The 11,249-nt window shown below is 44.4% G+C and overlaps 1 protein-coding gene across 1 annotated transcript; it reads right to left on the bottom strand.

The window, feature by feature from the left end:
- Positions 1 to 462: 462 nt before the first annotated feature.
- On the bottom strand, positions 463 to 9,366 carry LOC112444837 (upstream-binding factor 1-like protein 1). Its single transcript, XM_024987376.1, has 4 exons — positions 9,169 to 9,366; positions 8,363 to 9,026; positions 7,151 to 7,238; positions 463 to 691 (listed from the first exon to the last, which is right to left on the bottom strand). The coding sequence occupies exons 1-4, from the start codon at positions 9,364 to 9,366 to the stop codon at positions 463 to 465; spliced, it is 1,179 nt and encodes a 392-aa protein (XP_024843144.1).
- Positions 9,367 to 11,249: the final 1,883 nt, after the last annotated feature.

Consider the following 11,249-nt stretch of genomic DNA (forward strand, 5'->3'; position numbering starts at 1 on the left):
CTTTCCTCTCCCTTCATGTTAAGATGATGTCTGAAACCGTCGATTGGTTTTCCGTTCCTGATGCATCTACTGCCTAGATTTTAGTTTGAAGGTGGCCAGAAGTGAACTCTGACAGATGCATCCAACTAGGCAGGAGTGTAACAGTGGTACAGAAAGGGCTCCTCAAGATCGAATGTCTTATTGCCCCAGTGAGGACACAGGCTGGAGCTAAGCCAGATGGACCTTGCATGTCATAAATCCCACAAAATCTCAATGAGTTTATCTTGAAGCTGGATGAGTCAGCCCAGGTGGAGGGCTCCATGAGGGCTGCTGCTCTCCTGAGGGGCAGGATCAAACTCATCACTTAATTTGCTCAGCCCAGTGGTGTGACTCAGAAGCTTCTCCAGGATGGTCAGAGAGGATATTCCCACACAGACTGAAGGTCACAAGCTTGAACAGCGGCTCAGGGCAGACAGAATGGACTCACATTTGGATTCTGTGATCCCACACCACTCTAAGTTCATTCCTGGAGGGTGGCTGCAACTTGTTCCAGAAGTGGAGGATCTCAGGACTAAAGTCCGTCATGGTGACCACACTCAGATCCAGGCCTTTGAGCTGACACATGTTTGGGCTCTGGAACAAATGGGGCAAGTCTGACTCTGTAAGCTGCCAGTTAGTTACTGCCAGGTGGGCCAAGGGGGTCCTTGGGCATCTGAGGAGAAAGCAAACAGGTCTTAGAATTCAGGGTTACAGCTGAGCTAAACTTGTCAGATAGGTGATTTGCCCTAAGACAAGGTCCTTCTAACCACCTCCTGAAGGTCAGTACCCAGAATGATCCATCTCATTTTGGCCTGGCACTACCTCTCTGCATCTCCTGCAAACCACCTGCAGCTTTGTATGATCTCTGGCTCCTGCTCCACTATGATCCTCTCAGAATTATGCATAATTTAAATATTAACTAACTTATTGGGAGCAATAAGTCTCAAATCCCTTATTATTATGCAGTGGAAGTGAGAAATAGATTTAAGGGCCTAGATCTGATAGATAGAGTGCCTGATGAACTATGGAATGAGGTTCATGACCTTGTACAGGAGACAGGGATCAAGACCATCCCCATGGAAAAGAAATGCAAAAAAGCAAAATGGCTGTCTGGGGAGGCCTTACAAATAGCTGTGAAAAGAAGAGAAGCGAAAAGCAAAGGAGAAAAGGAAAGATATAAACATCTGAATGCAGAGTTCCAAAGAATAGCAAGAAGAGATAAGAAAGCCTTCTTTAGTGATCAATTCAAAGAAATAGAGGAAAACAACAGAATGGGAAAGACTAGGGATCTCTTCAAGAAAATTAGAGATACCAAAGGAACATTTCATGCAAAGATGGGTTCGATAAAGGACAGAAATGGTATGGTCCTAACAGAAGCAGAAGATATTAAGAAGAGATGGCAAGAATACACAGAACTGTACAAAAAAGATCTTCAAGACCCAGATAATCATGATGGTGTGATCACTGACCTAGAGCCAGACATCTTGGAATGTGAAGTCAAGTGGGCCTTAGAAAGCATCACTAGGAACAAAGCTAGTGGAGGTGATGGAATTCCAGTTGAGCTATTTCAAATCCTGAAAGATGATGCTGTGAAAGTGCTGCACTCAATATGCCAGCAAATTTGGAAACTCAGCACTGGCCAAAGGACTGGAAAAGGTCAGTTGTCATTCCAATCCCAAAGAAAGGCAATGCCAAAGAATGCTCAAACTACGGCACGATTGCACTCATCTCACATGCTAGTAAAGTAATGCTCAAAATTCTCCAAGCCAGGCTTCAGCAATATGTGAACTGTGAACTTCCTGATGTTCAAGCTGGTTTTAGAAAAGGCAGAGGAACCAGAGATCAAATTGCCAACATGTGCTGGATCATGGAAAAAGCAAGAGAGTTCCAGAATAACATCTATTTCTGCTTTATTGACTATGCCAAAGCCTTTGACTGTGTGGATCACAATAAACTGTGGAAAATTCTTCAAGAGATGGGAATACCAGACCACCGGATCTGCCTCTTGAGAAATTTGTATGCAAGTCAGGAAGCAACAGTTAGAACTGGACATGGAACAACAGACTAGTTCCAAATAGGAAAAGGAGTATGTCAAGGCTGTATATTGTCACCCTGTTTATTTAACTTATATGCAGAGTACATCACGAGAAATGCTGGACTGGAAGAAACACAAGCTGGAATCAAGATTGTCGGGAGAAATATCAATAACCTCAGATATGCAGTAGACACCACCCTTATGGCAGAAAGTGAAGAGAAACTAAAAAGTCTCTTGATGAAAGTGAAAGTGGAGCTTACAGCTCAACATTCAGAAAATGAAGATCATGGCATCCAGTCCCATCACTTCATGGGAAATAGATGGGGAAATAGTGGAAACAGTGTCAGACTTTATTTTTCTGGGCTCCAATATCATTGCAGATGGTGACTGCAGCCATGAAATTAAAAGCAGCTTACTCCTTGGAAGGAAAGTTATGACCAACCTAGATAGCATATTCAAAAGCAGAGACATTGCTTTGCCAACAAAGGTCCGTCTAGTCAAGGCTATGGTTTTTCCAGTGGTCATGTCTGGATGTGAGAGTTGGACTGTGAAGAAGGCTGAGCACTGAAGAATTGATGCTTTTGAACTTAGGTGTTGGAGAAGACTCTTGAGAGTCCCTTGGACTGCAAGGAGATCCAACCAGTCCATTCTGAAGGAGATCAGCCCTGGGATTTCTTTGGAAGGAATAATGCTAAAGCTGAAACTCCAGTACTTTGGCCACCTCATGTGAAGAGTTGACTCATTGGAAAGACTCTGATTCTGGGAGGGATTGGGGGCAAGAGGAGAAGGGGACGACAGAGGATGAGATGGCTGGATGCATCACTGACTCGATGGACGTGAATCTCAGTGAACTCTAGGCGTTGGTGATCCTGGCGTGCTTCGATTCATGGGGTCACAAAGAGTCAGACATGACTGAGTGATTGATCTGATCTGATTGGGAGCAAAAGGCACCCTTTTAGGGACTGGTGATTTGAGACAAGTTCATTGTGTTCAGGAATCTGGTAAGCACAGAGCTTTTCTCTCTGTCTCTCTCCTGAACTTACTGTTTTCATTTTTCTTTTCTGTGCACACTGCACAGGTTGTGAAAATTCTTCCCTCACCAGGGATCAAACCTGAACTTTCAGCTCCAAAAGAGAAGAGTCCTAACCACCGGACCACCAGGGAATTCCTCAGACCTTGTCTTTCAAATTTCTCATATCTGAAGTGGTTTCCCTTCTTTAATGCCCTCTTCACTTACCTATTTTTTAGTCATCTGACATAGCTTTCACTTCCTAAGGAAGAATGCATGCCTGCCATCACTGGATCCAAACTGCCCCATCCAGAGATTTCTAGTGTTGTCTCTGCTCCTCCCCCTTGATTTCCGAGGTGAAGTGATTCCACAGCTCAGGATAGAAACACAAAGGACCCAGTGTGCTTGACATGCCAGTGTTGTGTTCACTGTTTCCCAGGCAGCGGTCCACCCTCACCTGAATGTTTGGTCCAGGCAGGTTCAGAGAAGGAGGGAGAGTCCAGGTAGTCAGACTGGAGACGGTGCAGCTTAGAAACTGAGGGGGAAATTGAACAACTTCCTTTTGCTGCTTCTCTCGGGCAGACTGTGAATGTGGGAGAGACGGGGTTTCTGCACGTTGCTCGTCTGACCCAGGAGAGGAGCAAAGGTGGCCAGGATGGACAGATGCCAGATCCAGGTCACTTGCACCTCCTGGATACAGTCCAGCTGCACCATATTCAGGACCTTCGTGATACTGTCCAGGGCCATTGTAGAGATCATGAGCTTTGTACAGCACGGGTTTGTGCAGTGTTTTCTTTAGTCAAAGCAGTGGTTTTTCTAGTAGTCATCTATGGATGTGAGAGTTGGATCATAAAGAAGGCTGAGCACTGAAGAACTGATGCTTTCAAACTGTGGTGCTTGAGAAGACTCTTGAGATTCCCTTGAACTGCAAGGAGACCAAACCAGTCAATCCAAAAGGAAATCAACCCTGAATATTCGTTGTAAGCACTGATGCTGAAGTTGAAACTCCAGTACTTTGGCCACCTGTTTGGAAGAGCTGACTCATCACCTGTACATCCATGGCCGCTTCATGTCAATGTATGGCAAACACCACTACAATATTGTAGTTAGCCTCCAACTAAAATAAATTAATTAATTTTAAAATTATAATAACTAATCTTAAACACCATTAAATATATACCATTATGAAAAAAAAAAAAAACCTGACCCTGGGGAAGATTGAGGGCAGGAGGAGAAGGGGTCAACAAAGGATGAGATGGTTGGATGGCATCACCACTCAATGGACATGAATTTGAGCAAACTGTGGGAGATGGTGAAGGACAGGGAAGCCTGGCATGCTGCATTCCATGGGGTCACAAAGAGACGGACATGACAGAGCAACTGAACAGCAACTCAGTTCTACTTCCAGTCTTCTCCTAATCCATTATCCACTGCAGCACCTCCCCCCCCCCAAGACAGTGTGCCCTGAGGGGAATTCAAGGAGAGGAAAACAGGACAGTGTCCTGAGGGAGTTAAGAGGCATATCATAAACATGACTTCAATAAGCCCAGACTCTTGCTTCTTTTCACAGAGAAAATCATGAAAAGGGACTTCCCTGGGGGCCTGTGGTTAAGAATCCACTGGTCAGCACCAGGGATACAGGTTGGATCCCTGGTCCAGGAAGACCTCACAGACTGTGTAGCAACTAAGCCCAAGTACCACAACTACTGAGCACCCGACTAGAGCCTGGGGGCCATGACCACTAATGCCCACACCCTGGTCCCAGAGTCTGCGATGAGACGCCATCAAAAGGAGAAGTCAACACATTTCAGCTTGACAGTATCCCCTGCTTGCCACAACCAGAAAAGGCTGCCCTCAGAAAGGAAGAGCCAGCACAGTCAAAATAAGCAAACAAATAAATAAGATCATAAAAATAAATAAATAACAATTGTTTAAAAGCATGAAAATCATTAATTTGAAATGTATCAAAAGTTTATCATCCACAATAATCTTTTGATGCTTTTGAATGTTTGCTTTTGAATCTTTTGAATGTTTTTTCAGCCCATGACCTTATGCACTCTGGCTCCCCTTAATACTTTTGAACAGTTCCTCAGAGCCACCTGAGAAGACACCTTTCTGGCTACAATCTTCCGTAAAATCACTGAATAAAGCATATTTGCCCTGTTTTAGTTTGTTCATTTTTTTGTCATTTGACCTGCTCTTCCAAGACCTTTTCCCAACCCACAGTGTCTTGTCCCTGCTTACCTGAGTTCCAGGGATTAGATGGAAACTGTCACCTGAAAGTAGAGTCATTTTATTTCATGGGAGAATTTAAGAACCAAGCCTGGGCTTCCTTGGTGGCTCAGAGGGTAAAGAATCTTCCTGGAATGCAGAAGATCTGGGTTTGATCCCTGGGACTGGAAGATCTTCTGGAGGAGAAAATGGCAGCCTGAGAATCTTGAGAGGTGAGTCCCTGACCCCTCTTGCCTCCTGCTGCTGCCCTGCACCTGTCCTTCTACAGGAAAGGGATCAGAAGTCCACGTTCTGGGAAGGAAGGTCTAATGATGTGGAGCAGCTGGGTCCCACAGCCAAAGAGGCAGAAGTATCTCTAGGGTTGAGCTGCAAGACTCCTGGCTTCAATTTCGTTTCTGGGATAAAAGGGAAAAGCTGTCTGGCAGGCACTGGGCAGTGCTTCCTGCTTTCCTCCCTGTCTTCTCAACCAAAATATATGTTTAGATTTTCCTAGGGAAAAGAAATCCACTTAACATTTTGTGGGTGTGAATGAACTGTGAGCAAGACATTTTGGAAGCACAAAATCTTAATCTTAAATTAGATCCTATAGGACTGGAGTTTCATTCCCAGTTCATGTATATGTGAAGCAACAGATAAATATATATTTTAGTATTTTGACCAATGTTGTCTTCTTCTATTAGAAAATACAGAATTTTAGCCTATATTCATCTAGTTTTTGTGTTTTCCTGCATGTTTCTTTAAACAATTTTTATTTGTATTGCAGTATAGCCAGTTATAATTCTGTGGTAGGTCTTCCCTGTTGGTCTAGTGGTTAAGAATCTACCTTCCCATGCAGGGGACATAGGTTTGATTCCTGGTCCCAGAAGATCTCACAGGCCCTGGAGCACCAAAGCCCATGTGTCACAACTACTGAGCCATTGCTCTAGGGCCGTGCTCCAAAACCTGGGAAACCACCCCAGGGAGGAGCCCAAGCACTGAGTTGCCTCAGCTTCCCCTAACTGGAAACATGCCCTGCACAGCAAGAAGACTGAGCTCATTGAAAAATAAGGAATTAATCTGTAAAAAAAAAAAAAAAAAAAAAAGACAGACAGACAGAAGGAAAGAAAGAAAAAGAGAGAGGATAGAAGTAATAATATTCTGGTAATTTGGTAATTTCAGGTAAAAAGCAAAGAGGCTTGGCCATGAATATACCTGTGTCCATCCTTCACCACACTTCCCTCCCATCCTGGCTGCCACACAAAACTGAGCAGAGTTCCATGTGCTCTACAGTAGTTCCCCAACTGTATATTCATGGGGAATAAAATACTCCACTAAGACATCATGGATGAACAGGAAGTCTCCAAATTCAACACTTTTCATATACAAGAACAATACTTGTGTGATACTAATTGTCCACAAGAATAAAAAATGAAAATAGTCAGCAACGTTTAGAAAAAAAAAGTTTAATGAGATGGCGCTAGCTTTAAATACAGTTGCAAATACATCAATAAACCAAAATAAAAATGTGTCACAGTGGTAGATGAATTCCCAAACAGTTTAATAACTGTGAATTAAAATAGTGACACACAAACTATAAGTCATAATATAATACAATTTGAAAGTGAAAAGTGAAAGTGAAGTCGCTCAGGCGTGTCCCACTCTTTGCGACCCCATGGACTGTAGCCTATCAGGCTCCTCTGTCTATGTGATTTTCCAGGCAAGAGTCCTGGAGTGGATTGCCATTTCCTTCTCCAGGGGATCCTCCTGATGCAGAAATTGAACCTGGGTCTCCCATATTGCAGGCAGACGCTTTACTGTCTGAGCCACCAGGGAAGCCCATGCAATTTGAGTCTATGGTAAAAACATGATTCACTTACAGCCTGGAGCAGGAGGAAGGTTGTGGGGCAGAAACCTGCAGAAATTCAGACATGGCCTGAAAACTCAGGGCCACTGGGTCAAAGGAGGCTGGTTTTAAGGAAAAGCTAATTCAGGTGGAGGGGTTACACGTTTTTAGTTTTGAGGTTTTGATCAGTAAGAAAATCTCATGGACAGTTCACAGGATGCACACACATGGAAATGCTGCTGTCCACGTGCCTGCCCCACTTTGAAGGTAAGGAAAGGCCAGCTCCTCACTTCAGAGAGAAGGGCCAGAGACATCAGGGCCTGACAGCTTTCTTTAAGGCAAGTCTCCTGCTCCTGCTGCTTCTGCTAAGTCGCCTCAGTCGTGTTCGACTCTGTGCGACCCCATAGACGGCAGCCCACCAGGCTCCGCCATCCCTGGGATTCTCCAGGCAAGAACACTGGAGTGGGTTGCCATTTCCTTCTCCAATGCAGGAAAGTGAAAAGTGAAAATGATGTTGCTTAGTCGTGTCCGACTCCTCGAGACCCCATGGACTGCAACCCACCAGGCTCCTCCGTCCATGGGATTTTCCAGGCAAGAGTACTGGAGCCTTACCCAGCTCACTGCCTGAGTCCTGAGGGACAAGGTCACAGAGAAGGGGCTCACAGCCCCCTGGAGCCCCTCACACGTCTGGCAGGCAGAGGGTGAGGAGAGCAAACCTTTCCAGTTCAGGGAGCTCAGTCTAGTCCAGGGTGCCCTGCAGCCCAGTCAGCTCAGGGTTTATTCCACGAGGCGTCATTGCATTGACTCTCTCAGGGTGAACATGGGGTGGATGGAAAGGCTAGAAATTACAGTACAAAATTCATTCTTTCCAACAGGTCCCACTTTGTATGAAGAGGGAGGAAAAGAAGGAAGGCAATGAAAAGGCGTGGAGAGAGAGCCCATGGACTTTTGCTGAAAGTTCTGTCCCTTCAGGTTGTGAACTAAACTCAGTTGGAATCTGAGTCAGAGGAGTCCCCTGAGGACGATGAGCTGGAGCTGCTGTCCTCCGGCTCAGAATCTCCATCTTCATCCTCACTGCTTGGGGCTGAGCAGCGGCTGCCTTCCTCCTCTTCCTCATTTTCTTCTCATCTCCCTGAGGCAGGAGAATGTTCTCCAGTCGTGTCTGATGATGCTAACTCTGCAGTCTGAAGCCCCGGGTCCTCTCTAAGTCTTCCTTGCAGACTCCCTGATGATGGGGACTGCAGACCCATCCTTCTAATCTTGGGGTTCAGGCCCCCTGTCACGCTCATGTTCTTACGCTTAACACAGGTCACCTCTCTGTAAGCAGCATATTCTTCAGGAGGCAGAGTCCTGAGCCAGAGATCAAGGTCCACCTTGTACTGTGTCTGCAGTCCCTCCGCCTGCTTCTTATAAAGCTCCTTCTGGTCCTGGGGGACCTGCTGCCAGCATCTACTGATCTCCACCATGTGCTCCCTCCGGGGCACCACTTTCAGCTCCCTGCTTGACCAGAGATCCTGGTGGAACTTGTGATAGCCATTCATTGGGGGCTTCTTGGGCTCTCCGTGGAATTTCCACTTCATGGGTAAACTCTTTTCTGGGGGAGACTTCACTGTTTGAACATTCTCCTGAAGCTTCTCTGGCACTTTCATTTCACTTCTTTGAGGGACACCAGATTTCTCGGGGTTTGGGACTAGATCAGGGTGCTGTGCTCTGAACAGAGCTATTTTCTCCCTAATATCCTTTTTCACTTTCTCAAGATCCTGACTTTGTTTCACCCTCAGCTGCTCAGGCACCTTCCTGTGTTCCTCAGAAAGAACCCTGGTCAGATCCTGGTTGCTTATCTTGGGGTGTTTTGGGATGTACTGTGGTCGCATCACTTGGGAAATGTGCCGGTAAGCTGTCAGGGATTTCTGGAACAAATAAACACATTTCTTGTGTTTTCTGGTGTTTTCTTCTGTTTTCTGTGTTTTCTTGTGTTTTTTTTTTTGGAAGATTGCTAACATTCTCCTTAGCTTCCAGGACTAATTCTTTCAGCGTGTGGAACTTTCTCACCTTATGGGAAACCTCTAACCATTTGAGTTTGCACATTTCCCCAGAAAAATCTTTAAAAGCTACTTTTTCCCAGTCCATCACTGACTGGGTTGTTTTGAACGTGTGCCCGTCACTGGATGGAATGCTTTTCCCCATACTTTCCAGTAACTGTACAATGTCTTCCTTGGACCAGTCATCTTGGCGTTTAGGCATCGCCATTTCTAGGTCTTTGGGACACTTATGTGATCCCAGCAGTTCAGACACCTCAGCAGAATCTTCAGCTTCTTCACTCTCGAGATTCAGCAGGTGAGTTATTTCTGAAGTCCTGCAGTGTCTGTGATCCTCTGTTTCTGTGGAGAAAGAAAAGGAAAGTTACTCTCCTATGTGACACAGGAGAGAAGCACAGCCTGCTTGAGATATGTCCCTTCTGTAATTTCATTTACCCTCAAGAATGTAAATGAAAAATCTCTCAAAATCTGAGTTGAGAGTCCTGTTGAGCATTATGAAGCTTCTTTCCACAATTAAAAATCCTCAGGCCTGAACCCAACTTGCCTTCTAGTCTCACCACAGTGGGTTTTACATAGAAATGAACAAGAGCCTGAGGATTCACTCACAGGACAAAGGATGAGAGAAAAGGAAGGGAAGTTAAAAATTGAAATGTCTGACAAGCAAGAGGGCTTTAAAATAGCAATGAGATACCACAGCACATGGAGAAGAATGGTCAAAATCCCAAAGAAGGACCAGGTACTGAGGATGGATATCAGGAAATTGGATTTATTTCCTAAGGCAATGAGAAACAGTATAAGCTTTCTGAAAGAGAATAAGGCAATTTGTTATAAAACTAAATATCCTCCTACCACATAAGTCAGGACTCATGCTCCTTTGTATTTGTCCAAATTATTTGAAAACCTATATTCATAAAAAAGAAAAAAAGACCTGCAATGGGATATTTATAGCCACTTTGGGCATAATTACAAAACTTGAAAACCACCAAGATGAATGGATAAAGAAACTCTGGTATATCAAGGCCAAGAAATAGTACTCAGTTCTAAAATAAATGAGCAATCAAGCCAGCAAGAGACAAGGAGTATTATTTTATTCATATCTCTAAGTGAATGAAGCTAAGCTGAAAAGCATACATATTTCATGAGTCCAAATATACGACATTCCCGGAAAGAGGAATATACGGAAAAGAAGAGAAATATATGAGGACAGTGAAATAAACTTTGCTTCCCAGCAGTTAGGATGGTGGGTCTGATGAGTAGGTGATCACAAATGACTTTCAGCAGTCTAACCCTTCTGGATATTATAGAGCTGGATACTTGTCACTGTATATCAGTGAAAACTAACAGAATGCACAACTCCAAGAGTGAACACTAATGTGAAACCATAGACTTGGGGTGAGAATGAAGAGTCTGTTTAGGTTCCTAAATCATAGTAAACACACCACTCTGAGACATAATGTGATAATGGGGGAAAGATGCTTGCTTATTCTGGGGAGGCAGGATGTAGACAGGAATTCTGTACTTTCTGCTCAATGTTACTGTGAATGCAATCTTCTCTAGAACAGTAATACTCCTTAGGACTCTGAGCATAGCTCCCTTCTAAGAAAAGTCCAGAAGGCCATAGACTGAATGTGCAGTTGAGATGATAATTGATATAATTCATCTGAGAAACATGTCATAGAAGTACAAAGGGAAGATGAAGAGAGGAGAAGGGTAAACATGTTTATGCAAGGATTACAAAAGAGTTTAAGTGATCAATATTTCATTTCTGGGGAGGTCAATAGACATTATAACAAGGCATATGAAATACAACTGTATACAACAAGACCTTTCCTTGTGACTCAGCTGGTAGAGAATCCGCCTGCAATATGGAAGACCTGGATTTGATCCCTGGGTTGGGAAGATCCCCTGGAGAAGGGAAAGGCTACCCCCTCCAGTATTCTAGCCTGGAGAATTTCATGCACTGGATAGCCCATGGGGTCACAAAGAGTCAGACACGACTGAGCGACTTTCAGTTCACTACTTCACAATAAGCAGGGACTCTCTGTTTTGGCTGAGATATAAAGATGACAAAACATGTCTCATCGGAGCTCATAG

Source organism: Bos taurus, chromosome 29, assembly GCF_002263795.3.
Source record: "Bos taurus isolate L1 Dominette 01449 registration number 42190680 breed Hereford chromosome 29, ARS-UCD2.0, whole genome shotgun sequence".
NCBI lineage: Eukaryota > Metazoa > Chordata > Mammalia > Artiodactyla > Bovidae > Bos > Bos taurus.